The following is a 17,318-nucleotide window of genomic DNA, read 5'->3' on the forward strand; positions in this document are numbered from 1 at the left end:
GTATTAGCCCAGGGCTCTTTTATACCTTTTGTTTTGGGCACTTGCCAGGTTGCAAATGACTATAGAACTAGCTACGTGTAAAACGCGGTCGAACCTCAGGCTGAGGACGAAACATTTTATTCATCTCGTTAGCTATTATTAGCTTTTCTTTTTACCAAGCACAACCTACTTTTCTTGATAAGTGTGTCGGGTTCTTTTACGTATACCGACTGCAAATGTTGCCTTATAATAGGTGCTATCGCTGTCATGCATTCAGGACCTTCCTGTGGAAATACGTGTACAGTGCGTTTCCCAAGGGTACAACACCTGGGCCTGCTAGGGGTTCAAACCCAGAACCTTTAGATTCTAAGTCAACAGCACTAACCACAAGACTAGTAAATAATTCCACCAGGGTACATAATTCCGCCACCCTTAAAGATACGTCCAAACAGATCTCCAACCCAAAGTCCCACAGTACTCCTGTATATCTAAACTGTGCATACCTGTTGGGTGCTGCACTAGAGATCTCTCAAACCCACTGTTTTTCAAAGTGGCGGATTTATGTAACCCATCGGATTAATGTTAAAGTTAATGGAGGTTATATTGTGTAGAATCTGTACTATTTGTAGTCTTACGAGTCCGACGAATGCCTACAATACCGCCAGATCGTGTATTTACCAAACATATCATATCACCGTGATTAACGTGCTAGGGGCGACCCCTGTCAGGTCACAGTATATCACATGTCACGCTGTATACTCTAGGGATGACTTCACCTCTATAGTATTTGCTACACTCATTCAAACCCTTCTAAAAGACGACTCTAACTAATTAGTTCGTGTAACGCTAATTCTATACAGGGCTTCGCTAGCACGCACAACTTCTATTTCACATTCGCCTCTCTCAAGCCCGTGTCACACATAGCCGACCATGACCTCCCGACCTTCTGCAGATCATAGTTGGGGGTTAGTCGTGAGCAAGGTTATACGTGGTTGAGAGTTGGTCGGCGAGGTTGCCTTCTAGTCTTTAAAAATGGCGTTCGCCAGCCGACTATGAATTTTGACAAATAAAGTCGAGGAGTCATATTTCTTCTTAGATGCAATCAGAGAAGCGGGCAGTGGAGCTAGAATAGGATGGATTCAAGGCTACTCCTAATGCAGCACCTACCTTGGTTGGGGAGTGGTCGGGAGCAAAGTCGTAGAAAGGTCTTTAATGTGTGACAGGGGCCTTACTCCAAGAGCTGCTAATACTTAACAACTAAGTGTGTAGTCAAAAGATTCCTGATGAGAATCATATGATAGTGATTTCCAAGGCGACATTGGCTACGAATTGTTTTGCGCGTCTTTTTGAAGCGCTCTGACTAGCTGTCTTTTAACCTTCTCATTGCTGCCTAACTCTGTAACCAATAGAGAACTGGGAGCCAAACGGCTACTTCAGTGTGATAAAGCTAAGGTTGAGCGAATATCCATAAATTTATCAACTCTGTTAGGGATCTTTACCGACAGAATCGCCGATTACAATCTCTGTTCCGACATATATAAGCGGGAGTCAGGAATATGCTTGTTTTGCGGCATCTTAATTGAAGTCCATGCACCTAATTAGTTGGTTTCAATGGGTAAACGTTCAAAGTGTTCTCGGACATATTCAATTCAAGTCATCTGTTAAATCTAAGCAAGCAACGACGCTGTATTCACCGCCACCTAGGCAGTTGATGCGGTTGAGGACGAAACACAAAGTGGAGGTGTCTTCTCTGTTTTCCTATCAAACTTTGTTGTTTGTCTTTTTTTGTGTGTGATAATTTACCATCTTGTACAGCGTACGTACAGAAGAAGCAAATATAATTACCTTCGTCGAGAAGGTTATGTTTTTGGTGTCGTTTATGTGTGTGTGTGTGTGTGTGTGTGCGTTTATGTGTGTGTGTGTGTGTGTGTGTGTGTGTGTGTGTGTGTGTGTATGTACGCATGTTTGTTTGTGTGTTACTGCTCTTCTAATCGCTTTCAAATTGTGTGGCAAGAATGCATTATTGATAACCATTAATTAATAACATAACACACGAAAGGACTGAAATATTGCATAACGTATCTATTCATATAGGATGCCTTCTTAGAGATTTACATTCAGCAATTCAGCGGCACGAAAGACAGGGTAACGTGGTTGTCCTTGACACTTGCTGTTATTATCAAAATCGCTAGACGGTGTTTTGCACAACATACACACGTGAGTATCAGCTCTTTGTGCAGACTTCTACTACAACTAAAGTAGTCTGAAGCAAAATCCGCATGGGATTTAAATGGACTTTATAGAACACATGGCAACGTGCGTAAAATTCCATAAAATAGTTGAAATAGTATGGTGCATTTTTCTGTCATCATACTTAAAATCTGCCCCAATCATTTTGTTACTACTCCTCTAGGCGTTTGTAAGACTTCATTTCTTTTCCGCTTTGGTTTCCTTGTAACAATATATTCAGAAAAATCCGAACCCGCCACCGTCGGACTCTCTCGTAGGTGGCACACTTTTATCTTCATCGTCTGTATCAATGTCCTTCTTCTTCTTTTCCTTTTTCTCCTTCTTTTCTTTTTTCTCCTTTTCTTTTCTCTCTTTTCTTCTCCCCTTCTTCTGCGGAGATTCGGGGGTCATGATGGGTATGAGTCTACCGCGGGGCAGTGTGGGAAGGGTTAAAATGGTGGGCGCTTGGAACACTTTTGCTCCTTCATCGTCATCTGATTCTTCTTCTACCTCTGCTTTAGGTGTGTCCTCTCTTGGTATATGAGGAAAATACGTTTTATATATTTGTCTAGTTGTCATCTTTCTGTTTATGAGTTTGTTGCTTCTGTCACGACATTTCTTTAAGAGCTTCGCTTGCTTCTTTCTTCGAATGTTGACGGAACTGAGGAGTACTTTGACGGTTTCTAGTTCCTTGTCAACAATACGAGCGTATCGAATGCTTTCCTTTTCTACAGGGTTGAAGTTGGTCGTGTCCCGTGAACCATCTTCCGTACCAACGTTGTGCATGGACAAAGCGACTTGAGACGCCTTCATGTCCACTAGTTCTTCATGAAGTTTCTCCTTGAATCGTCTCGTTTTGTGTTTTTGGATCTCGATGTTTTTCTCGATGCTCTTGAGAAGAACCTCCACCCGGCCGGCCGCCATTTTGTTGAGGGCTTCCATCCGCTTTCTGACGTGGCGACTTGAGACGGCCATGGCGGCCATATCAGTCACTCACCGCTGCAGAGGGGGACACAAAACATGAACAAGCGTTTGATTATATAGATATGCCCTTGATTAACATTATAGAACAAGAAGAATAAGAAAAAGAACTTTTTGGAACGACAATCGCACACCGTACAAACTAAGTGATAACTTGATCAATAAGGGCTAACATACGTCTTTGATATGGTGTTACAATCGAGTGGAGCTAATCATAAGTTTCCGTATTTTTCTAATAACAAAGACATTTTCAAATCTCTCTGCAGCATCGAGTCTTTGAAATCTGACCATGAGAACATGTGTCCATTGACACCTTCCGTCAATCTACGGTGAATGCGAGGCTACAATGTCAAGCCTCTGTCACACATAGCCGACCATGGCATCCCGACCTTCTCCAGACAATGATGAGGCGTTAGTCGTGGGCAAGGTCACCTGCACATGTGGTTTGGAGTTGGTCGGCGAGGTTGCCCTCTAGTCTCCTGCGCCAGCTGACTATAAATCTCGAAAAATTTAAGTCAGGAAAGTCATATTCTCCTTGAATGTGACCAGATAAGTGAACTGGAGCTAGAATAGGATGGATGCCAGGCTACTCCCAACCCAGCAAAGACTTGGCTGGGGAGTGGTCGGGAGTAAAGTCGTGGGAAGGTCTTGTATGTGTGACAGGGGTTTTCAGATGATACACATGAGCTAGACCGACGAAATGCAAGTCATTCTTGTATCCTTTCCCTTTGAGTGTATCCACTTAGGATCAGAGATATAAATCCTTTGAATGGACGTAAAATAGGATGGGTTCCAGGCTAGAATCCCAACCCAGCGCCAACCTAAGTCGTGGATAGATCCTAAATATGCGACAGGGGCTTTAACACGAGGTAGACCGACGAAATGTCAGTCTTTCTTATAACCTATCCCTTTGGGTGTATCCACTTTGGATCAGAGATATAAATCCTGTGAATGGACGTACGATCTTAACAACCAGTTTATTTGTTTAGATCTCCACGTTTACTTAAGGTAAGATTCAACCTTAATCCAACAATACAGACAATTAGTCCACGATCATTTTCCGTGTGACCAGCCAGAGGAAATCTTCTCTTTGTTTTCGCCGATTCCTTGCAGGTGTTTTAAGAAGGACAACAATGGAAAGTAGACCTTCCCACAAGCAATGATTCAGTATTGCACTGCACTGTGTAATTATATCAGCTTTCAAACGCAACGTAGCGAATTATAATGGTACCACCCACTTGGACACTGTTATACAAAACAAACTATAAGTGGTTTGAAACATCGTAAATTTGTCATTTTCGCCGAAATCAGTGTTAATTAGTAGCTATATCTAACCAATCAGCTTGTACAATGAGTGTTCTTTGTTTTACGTGAAGATGTGAAAATTAGTTTGATTGTTAGCAATCAAGAAATCAAAGAAAGAATAGCACCTACGGAAAGATAAAGAATGTCGTATCTTTGTTATACCCCCGCCACACAGCAAGGAAACTGTGAGCTCTATTTGAAAATGTTGGCAGTTATACGCCGCGTGTTTTCTCGATCATTGTGCGATTTTTAGAGAGATCGGACGGTGTTCGCAGGTCCCTGAGCCTATGTGATGGGGTAGATTTTTATGTAAATAAATGCTCGAGTCTCTGGCGATTTTCAAATTCGGAAACCTTCTGGAGATCAAAAAATAGGACCGAAGCTGTGTGACAGGGGCTTAACAGATGATTTAAAGAAGCGAATACCTTGCCGATGCTGTGAATTCTATGAACTTTCGTGGTATCTAAATGGGAAAGACTTAAAATTGTCCAGGGAGACCTATATCTAGTAATGATTGCTTCCCTCTCTACATTTCCGAGAAAGTTTACTAGAATAAGTCTAATATATATTCAGGCAAACGGCGACCAAAAATTACAACCTTCTACTATTCTGTGACAATTAGGGACGCCCTTGTTCCTAAAAGATATTCCGTAACTTAATACACTAGTTTCAATATTAAAGTGTTGAATACCTCAGCTTCATATCTTTTTCCCTTAGGTGTAGGCAAGAAGGTTGATGTAGGTAACTGTACATCTAAGCATTTTTGTTGCTTTTTAAGGCGAAATGTAAGTAATTTCTTGAGTAATTCTATCAATTCTTCTGTCTCAATGTGTGTGGGCGATAGGGTCATATTATACACAAAAATTGGGACCAGTAAGGTTATATTATGCCTGTAGTTGTTTGTAGTAGACATGAAAGAAGTTTGACAAGTTTAGTCAATCGCCAGACCCTAACTTAAACTCAACACTACACTGTTTAAGAAACATGTCTAAGGGTTAGGTTAGGGCCCGGTGTCACAGTCAACGTACGATTGTCGTACGATCATCAAATTAAGGATCATTCTTGGGATAATCGTGCTGATGTCATACAGAATTTAGCTGTCTTGTTACGGCAAAGGGCTGTCTTAGATCCTTGATTGCGGTTGGAAATCCTACGACATCAAAATCGTACGATGACCTATGACAACTGTGACCACACCGGTAGTGATTGTTTGTTCACCCATGTCCGGACACATGTTAGACCAAAATCTTTGCAACAAAGCGAAGTTATAAAGACACTTCACGGCATGACTCTGAATAGGATGCTTACATGTAACTCTTCTAAACGTACCGTAACGTATACCTATTAGCCTACATGTATATGTCCTACTTACTCTACGAGTTAACTATCTTTTGGGGCGCCCTTAGGAAATGTTGCCCAAACCTTAAATACTGATCAAGAAAACGAATAAAAATCTTACGATCTTGAATTTTAAAGGTTAAGCGGACGTTTTCTTTATAAAACTACAAATCTTACCTTTTTTGAAGAAGACAGACGCTGTAGAGATATGTGTACTTCTAGGTGGCTCGTACCAGGTGTGAATGGGGGATAGATTAGGAAGTACCGTTCCTGTACCCCCGGGGTGTGTCCTACGCTTACCGCCCCAGGGCTTGAACCATGGATACCCGCCATGTCAACACACCTCGCTAGGGTATCGTCTGAAACACCGGCTGTTTTGTATACAAGGGTCACCTGGATTCGGTATCCCCCATTCGCATTGTCTCCGAATCTTCGGTTGCAAATGGCACACTGTTATTTGCTGACTCAAGTCGTTCGATTCACACCTTTAATTTCTAGTATCTTTTACTTCCAAAACTTAAAAGATTATGATTAATTCCTCATAAGGCACGCTTATTCGTTAAACTCTTGAAAAATGCCTGGTAAAATGTATAAAATGCACCTCAGCGTTGTAAGTACACGGTGTCAAACTTTCTTTTATTCCTTGGCAAGGTGGCCGTATTGTATTACAGTTACATAAACATTTATTCTGTGCAAGATACGCCTCCGGCCATGAGCTACTTCAGAGTAACAGTGTGAGGGCCCATTCACATTACGTCGTAAGATCGTCGAACAATTGTTGTTCGATTACAAACTGAGGGAAAATTCCATCTGTCTTGCTACGGAAAAGATTGTCTTACATCGTCGGCTGTTGGTTCTGTCGCAATCTGCTTGAAAAGTCTACGACATAAAAATCGTACGACGGGCTACGGCAAACGTAACCTTGCCGCTATAGTAGACAATGACTGTGACGCGTGATGTTAAAGGTCATATTTGTAGACCGCGAAACTTTCCTTTGCACTAAGGATACGGGAAAGTTTACTAATTATAGACCAGGTGTTGTCAAAATAACAGCGAGAGAGAGGGGCCAAGAAGGTCACGTGGCGACGTGAACAGAACAGGTGTTTCTTGATACAACCTTTCATGTGGACACACAATACAGCATGCTTACAATATAAAACTTTGAGAACATTACACTATTAAAAGAATCTGTTAGAAAGACCCGTGTAGTTTATGCGTCAACTTCGGGAAACAAAAAGGCCGAGAAAATAAATTGAAGACAAAAAGTAGGGTTTGGCGTGAGTTCAAATTTGGGCTATTTTAATCTTTAGCACACCGAAGTAACCGTTTGGCACCGCATTCTCTATTGGTTACAGAGTTGGGCAGTAGAGAGAAGGTTTATGTGCATGTGATTATGTATATCTGAAAAATTTTGAACTACCATTTCATACGGGCTGCTGTTATGATTATCAATCTTATGATTTCTTAATTCTTCTTTCTTTTGATTTTTTTTTAGCTTTGGACCAAGTCATCTCCCCAAAAGAAACGTACTATGTATCCTGACGTACTGTCCATTACAATTAGCAGTTTAACAAATGATAACATGGCAATCAACGGCTCGACCAATGAGAGTGACAGTGGGTATGCTTTTATTTTGCATTTCTACGTTTTGACCGAGATGGGCTGGGCTATGAGATCGGCCCAATGGACAGCCGCAACTAGGCATTCATGTCGCATTGCTGTCACATTTTAACCTTTAGCACTCTGCCGTTTGGCACCCAATTTCCTATTGGTTACAGAGTTAGACAGCAGGGAGAAGGTTAACCAACAGGCAGAGGGCCGACGACAGGTGGGTAGGTCTGTGAGCCGGTTAGGCGGCAGGCACCGCTGAACCACCCGCCCTCTGGGTAGCAGGACAGGCCGCGGTCACACCTGCAGTCGGCACTGGACGCTACAGGGTACCCCAGGCTACAGGACTCGCCCTCCTGAAGGTGCGGACCGCACGTGCCGCGGGAGTCACCTGGGGAAGAACCGTTACAGTCACGATCTTAATCTTCTGTTTTTGGTAGAGAAGAAAATTAATAAAGACAGGGAGAAGGAAGGAAGAGAGAAAAGGAGAGCAGAGAAGAAGAGGGAGGGAGAGAGAGAGAGAAAAACGACAGAGAAAGATAGGGAAAGACAAAGATAGGGAATGGACAGAGAACGAAAAGATGGGAAGAAAGAAAGAAAGATGAGGGAAGGAATGAAGAAAGGAAGGAAGGAAGGAAGGAAGTATGTTCACAAGTCGTAATTAAACACATAATGCAGTGCTCCTACCATTCATGCCATTTTCCTTCATTATAATCTTTGTTTAAGCACAAGATATTGTGAATTTTCTTCTGTGAAAAGTTGGTGGGAATGAAATGATAAAAACAGATACCTGTGTCCGATGGCATGACCCATCCTGAAACGGCTGTTCCGTCCACCCGGCAACACCCTCCGGGGCAGTCAAGGTTGCTGTTACACTGTTTTCACAGACAATGAAAATTTAAAAAAAAACAAGCAAGCAAGACACAGTACGTCAGACCTCTTCATGATCTTCTTGGATTGACATACACAATATTTTCTACATCGTTTGAAACCCTATCAAGCTCTGGGTATCCTGTGAACATACTGTTTCCAACGTATAAAACTGCTCACAGGCATTTTTGTGTATTTTGAAACTTAAGATGCAAAAATTAGACTTTACTTCAAACCTTGGGTATCGAATACAAAAACAGTACCCACAATATTTAACCACGAGAAAACTTATCCCCAAGCAGATGTTAGGATGACAAACCGTTACAGCATATGGAGGCGGTTTGCCACGAAAGCGGGCACCTAGGAAAATGTCTCCCACTATCTGCTCGGAGATTAACGCTAGTTTACCTAAATCCGGTGCATCTTTCGATAAGAGTAAGCTGACACCAATCTGGTAAAAAAATAACCACCATTTCTTTCTTTTGTATGCCGATATTATTGATTACCTTTGTCCCTGATGTTATACCTGTAAATACTAGAATATATTCCTAAATAGTCCGTTTTTAAACAACCCGGATATATATTACCCTGCAGATTAATCTGAAGTAGCGTTACAAGAAAGTACTAACCTGTTGACCAGCAACCTGAGAGACCAGCACTACGACACACAGCCAAACCAACATGGTAACGATACTCTTGAGCTCGACAGACTTCTGTGAAATCTTCTGGCGTTGGACTTTAGGACTGATATCACTCTGTTGGCCACATTTACTCCACAAGAATCAATATAGTTAGCAAACATCCTTCTTTTATACATATTATACGTAATCGGAAGGAGATTGGGTGTTTTTTATCGATTATTTGTCAACTGTATGGGGTCACCAATGTCTTCCACCAGTTGAACCTACACATATGTGTAAATATTGTTCAGTACCAAGGACAGGGATGGCCTTGAAAGAAATGTTGCCTTTCCGGTTGTACCCGACCAATTATAGCAAAAACCCAAGTAAAGCTTGATAGGTCCAAATAAGGCTACAAATGTTGGCAGTGTGTACGCCTAAGATACGTCACCCATGAAGATTATTGGTTCGGATGACAATGACGATTTTATATCCCCTAATAAGCGCTTTGAAGCCAGTTTGGTTTTTCCGTCAACAAAGTTAACATGGCTGCTGTGGAAATTTTAAGGGAATTTCACAGGAAATGCCAAACATTATGTATAAGAGAAATTTAGGAGAGGCGGTCAACAGCAACAGATGAAACTGAACATTGTTGCATTTGCATACGGTAAAGTTGGGGGGGGGGCGTTAATTTCTTCTATCTATAAAAAGTAACCAAACCGGTTTCAGGTTCTAACAGATCATATAGATTGGTTCCTTTCTTGTCAAGCATCACTAAAATGAACAACAATTACACAAAATAGGGTCATATGACTTTCTATTGGTTTTCAACACAACCACCCGTCATTCAAGATGGCCGATCATTTTCCAACATCTACTTGCCGATGGGCATGATGGGAAATCCGCCATGATCGTCCACGTACTTCTGAGTGCGGCAGGTGCCCCGGCTGTAGGAGCCCTGGTCAGGGAAGCACACCAGGCCGGTCTCACAGCGGCAGTCGCCCATGAACGCAATAGGGTAGCCGGTAGCACACGACTCGCCCTCCTGGATGTACGCACCGCAAACGCCACGGACCGAGTCAGCTACAGGAAATATAGAAGATCAGTGATATCATTTTTATCAATACGTTTTCTTTTACTTAGATACTTTGGGTTTCATATCATGTAATTCCGATCGAACCACTGGTACTGAGTACTAGATTTTTTCCTTCTTTCATTTTGTGTTCGTCTCAAGTCCGGTTGTGCAAGGACGATTCCAAAGACCAAAATTATTAATTCTACCAACTCTGAAGTCTACTTCCTGTCACTCCCGCAACTGTGACCCTTTGCCCTTCACTTCCTGTCCCACCGAAGCACACCGAAAACAATACAATGTGATTAGCTGAGTTGCGATGGAGTACTTTTCTTAGCTTCGAATGGCCATCTTTCCTTATTCCACATTACGTCATTTCTTTTGTGAAGCAACCGGCATCGTATTAGCACTTCACCCCTTCAAAAAAAAATGCACCTCTAGCACTCACTGGTAGTATATGCTAATGACATTAATACGATTAATATATATATATATATATATATATATATATATACGATTATATATCCTTACGCGCGTTGCAGGGTTTTTTCGGATCGTTTGACACGATGGATGGTTATATAACTCTTATCTTGAGTTGATGACACTGATAGATATGTCGATTGTTCAAAACAACATAACAAATTATACTATCCTTACCATGCCCCGAAACAACTGCACCGTTCACACGGCAACACCCTGCATTCGCCACCATGCAGTCCATATTGGACGTACATGACTGAAAAAAGATAGCTCCGAGTCAACATTGAATACATGACATACTTAACATTATATGATATTTGATAACGAAAATATCGTGAAGAAGTTTGACACATTACTGGCATATTTGAGTTTTTCTCAACCTTACCGCGCGGTCACATACATGCGTCGTACATCGTCGTACGATTTTCATGTCGTAGGATTTTTAAGCAGTCTGTGACAGAACCAACCGGCGACAAGTCTCAAGAATCTAAGACTTATGCAGTAGTATTGGTATGTATCAGATCATACTGAATTTAGTATACGACACATGCAAGATTATCCCAGTTCGCGACCGCGTACGACGCGTCGACGAATGTTAACAGGGCCTTTAACTATTACGTGGTATGTTTATACACTTAAAGTAACAATATGTAATGTTACATTCGTTAGGTATCTATCAGGAGGTAGTAAGTTCTTCGAATCCTTACCAATGCATTTGTTGTCGATAGGACCGCTACCAAAACGACTAGTATCGTCAGCATGTTGTATCTTCAACGACTTCAACAAAGAGGGTAGAAAATGGCAGAGACTGCTCTTCAGAACTCGTGTTAAACTGGTAGATTGTGAATGACTCGTGGGAAAATCGGCAGCTGATACTTTCGACATGTTCAAGTTGTACTATGCCGTAGAAGATGTGCTTGATAATAGTCTTTATTTGCAAACTCATACCCGAAGGCTAATTGCAAAGGATGCGATAACATTAGTGAGGCTTATAGCTTAAAGAATGGAAATGTTTTGATATGATATGATATATGATATGATTAACACAATAAGACATTTAGAAACAACAACTTTTATTTGTAGTCAATATACTTGCGTAGAAGTGTAAACAATTCTAAAGGTGATGCTGAAATCGCTATTATTAGGGTCATTCTTCGAGAGTCTTTTCTACTGGCCCCCTCCCTCCATGAACACTCACGTAAAAACTCGTATCAGAAGGATGTATAAGTTTCTCATGGAATAGATGTGTCAAATATTCGTTAAGGGTGCAGTCCCTTTTGATATCCTCACATATCCGACAATACCGGTCCGTATAAAACCCCTGGCCATAGCGCTTGTCGTTGTCTATTCTAGTTAACGGCTCGTAGGCATTATTTGTAGGGAATTTCGCGTAACTGCCGTTCCTAAAGCGTAGATTACGATCTCTTAGAAGCGTCATATAACAGCGTATTCCGAGTTTGGCGAGCGTACAGAAGGATGGCGTGATTACAAACATATCGTTCCATGCAGTCTTTTCAATGACAAGATAGTCGCGTTCGCTGGCGTTTCCAATACAGAACTGGTGCATTTTCGCGTTCACCATTTTAAAATGGTCAACTTCTGAGAGAAAATCGTTGCCTAGTTCGTTAATTTTGTCGCGTAGAGTGTGGTTGAGTTTCTCGTAGAGAGGGTAGTCTACAACATCCCAGCGTTTGTGACTTTGACGCAGTCTCTCGCTGATAATTTCTTCCTTTTGGGCATAGATGTAACCATTTGATTTGTAGTATAATATGTCCTTTAGTTGCCAACACATTGTTCGTTTAAAAAGGACCAGCGATTCGTCGAAAAACTCGGTAACCATCACCAGGTCGAACTCTTCCGAAATCTTTCGAACGAAATCCCGAATGGTCGACGAATACTTTTCCGACTGGTTCCGAAGGCTCAGAGCCGTTGCACTGATGACTGCGGTGGGAGGGAACCCCAGGTCCATTGCCATAGGACTTTTGGTGAGGGAGGGGAGCCTCAGTCGTGGATTGTACCGGAGAGGGTGCTGTAGAAAAGTTGCCAATGGAGTCTCGCTGACTATGTTAAACGCCCGAGCAAAGTGGTAGTAGTTAAAAGACGATCTCAACTGACTCAGGGGCTCCCTTAAAAGCGTTACAAATGTCACGTTTTCCGGCTCGTTGAAAACGTTTACGATCGCTTTTCTGTCGTATATGGTGTGATAGGCCAGGATGTCAAAAGCGCCCCCTTGCGGAGGGAGATAGTTCGACTTCTGCTTCAACCCTTTCGGGTAGAGAAGGTTCATGGCACCAAGGACCTCCTTGATGGAACCGATATTACGCCTGCTCGGAATGACGAACGAAAGGTTCCGAAGATAGCCGAACCTGTGGAGGATCTGTACGAAGGATGTCCCGCCGGTTTTGTGGGTCTTGATGAAGACGATCTTGGTTCTTTCTTGACACGTTTTTCGGCTGTTTGCGTTTGGCTGAGACATTGTTGTTGGTCTGGCGGTCCCGTTGGACAAAGGCAACCTGTACAAAGGGAAGAACAGGATCAACTACCGTTAACATTTTTCTCTTAAGAAGGGGGTCAATGTACTGATTACATTAACCATAACAAGCATTATGCAAAGCCTAAGACTATTGACAGGATGATCCTGTCAGCAGTAGAAAAATTGCACTGCTGGCAGAATGATCCTGTCAATAGTCAATTCCTTCTGCAAATAAGAATCAAAGTTAAAGAATCAAAATAAATAGTCAAGTAGTCATCGTATCATTGATTGAAACATGATATTTTGAGAGAAAAAATCCATGCTAACAGCTACGTTTTTATCTAACGCAAGGATGAGTTACGACCTATCCCATGTGCTTTGTGCGAGTTCAAGATGGCGACCTTAATCTGCTGACATCTTCAAGATTTAGTCGAGAAACCAAGGGGTTTAAGTCAGTCACTTTCCTCATTTTTCCTTGTGTGCCTTGCAACATTATCAATATTGGAAGTAGCTATTGACAGGATCATCCTGTCAGTAGTAGAAACATTTGCACTACTGATAGGATCATCCTGTCAACAGTGAAATTTGTTCTACTGTTGATAGGATCATCAATGTCAGTAGCCACTTCGTCATATGTTTACTTGCTGTGTATCTGCTGACACTGGCTTCAAGATTTAGAGTCAAGCAACCAAGTGGTTTAGGTCACTCACTTTTTTTCACTTTCTTCACTTTCCCCTGTATTTAACGATCACACATGCGCCCAATAAACATTATCAACATGTGTAGTATATAATCGACTCTGACAAGCTTTTGACAAGTCATTAATCAAACGCTACTTGAGAATTTGTCCTTGAGAGGCATTTTCTTTAAAATCCAAACCAGCTTCTTAGGAAGCCGCCGAAGGCAAAAGAACATGTGAACGGGAAATCCTAGCCAGACTAGTGTTAGCCTGCTTTTAGCTGAATTAATAAATCACAGGCTTGTGCCTGAAACGTCGCCTACTTGGTAGAGTTTGTTGTTCTTGGCGGTCGCCCGGTCTGTGTGTGGAGTTCGGCCACATCGTGGATCACGACAGGCCGCAAGTCGGCACGTAGTAACCTGCTGCCGTCGTAATACCACCCCGCCAGGACGACGGCAGACGTGAACAGAATGAGCAGTGCGATCTTGCCGTGCGATTTTGCCATCACCAGTCTGTTTGGAAAGAGAAGTTATGATGAGACTTTACAAAAGGCAACTAAAATCAAGAAGCCTGGGGATGTTAACAGGATCATCCTGTCAACAGTGCAAGTTTTTCTACTGCTGACAGGATCATCCTGTCAATAGCCACTTCTATATAGGAAATTGCAGTTCAAAGATTATTCTTCATAGTACAAATTATGACTATGCAAATGTGCAATGTTATTCCTGAAAGTTCACTACGTTACAATTTCTCAAAGGTTGTATCGTCATTGAACTCATTCTCTGAGATATACTCTGCTACTGAAACAGCAAGGAAATCTGCTGCCCTATGTACCACTAGGCACTGCAATGCCAGTTAACCTGGTCACCCGGCTCAAAGCGTTGGCTTAGGGGTGTTCTAGTCTGATAAGCAATAGCCTGTTTCCGTCAGCCTGTCTTTTTGGCTGACATATCGAGTTATCGCCGACTGTTGAGAGCGAACTAAGGAAGCCAAGTAAACCATGGCCACCCTCGTGGGCGCTAATCTGCCTAGGCGGGCGGGTATCACTGCCAGCACCGAAGAGATACCACGAGCTCCCGACGGTATGCTTACCAGGCTATACAAGGGTCTGAACGAGACTCCAACACTGCAAACATTACGAACACTTGCCTGTTGACAGATCAAGTTTAAACAGATGGCGAGCAACTGACTCATATATTGACTGACACCTCGCTATATCTACATGGCGTAATCGTGTGCACTTGGCTAAATTGCTACAAAATTCTTGCAACTATATAGTGAAATAGTGTCTCAAGAATACGTCTGAATTATATTTTACACTTGGGGCGTCATAATTTAGCCTGGAGTCCAGCCTTGATAGCTTTGGTCCGCTCCCAAAGTCGCTACCCCTACATCGTTGGGAACGGACCAAAGCTAAGAAGGCTGGACTCCAGGCTAGTCATGAATCCGATTATAAAGTACAAAAGTATTCTGATCACGGATTTCTCTCCCGGAAGTTCGACAGAAAGGCGATATGTAATGTACTTTGATGAGAGGAAGCCTCAGTTTCTTATCATTCGGCCACAATGGTCGGCTTTCATTGTTGTGGATCCAGAGGTACGCCAAGCAGAGGAGGGGTTCTGGCTGGTTTTTGACGTGTTTTTAGGGGTTTTTTGTCGGGCTTTCTACTTTGTCATTTTTTTATCTCTTCGAGGCCGAGGAGATGACAAACGACAAAGTAGAAAGCCTTACTTAGATTTCATAATTTCATTTGCACGCTCGCATCAGTTTTGCTGTTTCCAGGGGATGCCGTCCATATAATTGAATCAACATGGCCTTACCATTGGCAAAATTTTGTGTCAGAAGAGTTCTCTCCAATTCTCCTGAAACTTCGCTAATAGCGTTCGTGCCATCAGTGCAAGAAAATTAAGCCACCGTTGGCATTTGTCCAGCTGTCTCTATATATCACAATGCTAGCCCAAATCGTGGAGCCATGTGTTTGAAAAAATGTTCAAACAACAACGTGCTTTCCCTGGAGTGCAAGAGTGTACAGTCAACATCTGTTATATGTCATCCAGAAAATTATACCTTTTACCGAAGAGCAATTTGGGTTTGGTGCGTTAGCCTCGTTTGCAGACTCTACGAGTTGGGCTTTGGGGAGGGGCTTATACTGTGTACTTTGCCAGTGTTTTAAAAATGTCAAACAACAACGTGCTTTCTGTCTATGAATCTACGATCAACATTTGCTGTATGTCAGCCAAAAAATAATACCTTTTGCCGAACAGCAATTTGGGTATGGCGCGTTTAATAGTTTCCTTTGCAGGCTTGTTAATCTAATACTGGCTACTACTGGATACTACTACTTGGGTCTTTGGGGGGGGGGGGGGGCTTATAATGTGTTGTCGCTATTTTCTGGCGTATCATTTCTGATTGTACTCTATTTATTTCTTGTGAGTCGTCTCCTCCAAACCCCCTCCCACAAAAACGAATACAATATTAGAACCAATGTGCCGTCAAATAAACACATTATATGCCCTAGAAAAAGTCGTAGAGCCTACTAGGGAGGCTACGGGTACGTTACATTAGCTTCCGATGGAACATGCAGACCAAAAATGGCGAGGCCAAGTTTCTAAGGATCAAACTTCAAAGAAAAACGAGGAGGGTTCAGCGTTAATTTCCGGTACACTTCTTGTCCAACAAAATAGAAACACTCCTTAGCTGTAAACAACGGATCTTTTTTATGGTAGAGAAACTTTAAAAAAAACTCTCAACTTTCACCCTACATATTCCCCTACATGTTCACAAGAATTCGTAGGGTCATTTCTGGAACATTATACTGTATATACACCTGCATGATATGGTAGTGGATATAGACCGTTATATGTATATGATACGCTCTATATATTTCAGACTCAATATGACCTACATAGTCATAGATATCTCTGGCGCGAAAATGAGATTGATTAATTGGTAACATTTGCTCCTTGCTGTTTGATCGTTCTGCAAGTAAAATCTTGCGAAAAACGTTAAGTTTTCGCGTTTAATGAAAATTACAACTCACAATGTTATCAATTATATATAAGGTCTAGTATGCACTTGGATATCCACACTATAGTACTCACCGTTTAAATTGTATGCTGGACTGCTATATTCAGTTGGGCGGCATACGGTCTTTCTCAAAATAGAACAGCTCGCATAGTTGGCCTGCTATCCCGCAAGAAGGCCAAGTTTTGGTCCCCAAAATACCGTTAGGAAAATTCCGAGCGTTGGTTCAAAACATACGGTGAAACACTCACTTAAACTGATGCATTCAGAACTGCGACTGTAGTCGCTTCGCCTCTGAACCAGGCGTGACCCCACACTGCCCTGGGACCGAGCTCAGACGTTTTGTCGCCATGGCAACACCGAGCCCAGGGGCCAAAGGGGACACGTCTGGAATTGAAAATCCCGTCGTCTGGAAATATCCTTCTTCCCATGCACGTCTGTCAACTCACTCTGTAAGTTTACTGGAAACCATGTCCAAAATAAATACGTCAGTAAGTTGGCATGGTGAATTTAATTACAGGTTTGAGACAGGAAAAGTTATTTTTTCACTGTTTTCAATGTCAGTGTTGAATGTGGAAAAAAAATATTATTCCCTGGCTGTGTGTCCTGAACAGCCAAACCAATAAATTTGACTGTAAATGTCACTTTTTGTGAGTCGGC

The 17,318-nt window shown here is 42.2% G+C and overlaps 2 protein-coding genes and 1 long non-coding RNA gene across 4 annotated transcripts; all 3 read right to left on the reverse strand.

Annotated features, from left to right (window-relative positions):
* Nucleotides 1-2,041: 2,041 nt before the first annotated feature.
* On the reverse strand, nucleotides 2,042-6,296 carry LOC136420815 (uncharacterized). The gene is made up of 2 exons (XR_010753316.1): nucleotides 6,010-6,296; nucleotides 2,042-3,207 (listed from the first exon to the last, which is right to left on the reverse strand). It is a non-coding gene; the product is annotated as an uncharacterized lncRNA (long non-coding RNA).
* Nucleotides 6,297-7,443: 1,147 nt separating this feature from the next.
* On the reverse strand, nucleotides 7,444-11,354 carry LOC136420363 (uncharacterized). Of its 2 annotated transcripts, XM_066407227.1 has the most exons (5): nucleotides 11,190-11,354; nucleotides 10,660-10,738; nucleotides 8,940-10,013; nucleotides 8,231-8,315; nucleotides 7,444-7,831 (listed from the first exon to the last, which is right to left on the reverse strand). In XM_066407227.1, exons 3-5 carry the CDS (start codon nucleotides 8,991-8,993, stop codon nucleotides 7,632-7,634), a joined length of 339 nt encoding a protein of 112 aa, XP_066263324.1. In that variant the 5' UTR covers nucleotides 8,994-10,013; nucleotides 10,660-10,738; nucleotides 11,190-11,354; the 3' UTR covers nucleotides 7,444-7,631. The 2 variants fall into 2 exon arrangements, with proteins under 2 accessions (XP_066263324.1, XP_066263323.1); XM_066407226.1 differs by lacking the exons at nucleotides 7,444-7,831; nucleotides 8,231-8,315 and having other exon boundaries at nucleotides 9,731-10,013; nucleotides 11,190-11,347.
* A 184-nt stretch (nucleotides 11,355-11,538) lies between these two features.
* On the reverse strand, nucleotides 11,539-17,085 carry LOC136420364 (galactosylceramide sulfotransferase-like). Its single transcript, XM_066407228.1, has 3 exons — nucleotides 16,736-17,085; nucleotides 13,958-14,146; nucleotides 11,539-12,995 (listed from the first exon to the last, which is right to left on the reverse strand). The coding sequence occupies exons 2-3, from the start codon at nucleotides 14,137-14,139 to the stop codon at nucleotides 11,630-11,632; spliced, it is 1,548 nt and encodes a 515-aa protein (XP_066263325.1). The 5' UTR covers nucleotides 14,140-14,146; nucleotides 16,736-17,085; the 3' UTR covers nucleotides 11,539-11,629.
* Between the last annotated feature and the right edge of the window lie 233 nt (nucleotides 17,086-17,318).

Source organism: Branchiostoma lanceolatum, chromosome 15, assembly GCF_035083965.1.
Source record: "Branchiostoma lanceolatum isolate klBraLanc5 chromosome 15, klBraLanc5.hap2, whole genome shotgun sequence".
NCBI classification, from domain to species: domain Eukaryota; kingdom Metazoa; phylum Chordata; class Leptocardii; order Amphioxiformes; family Branchiostomatidae; genus Branchiostoma; species Branchiostoma lanceolatum.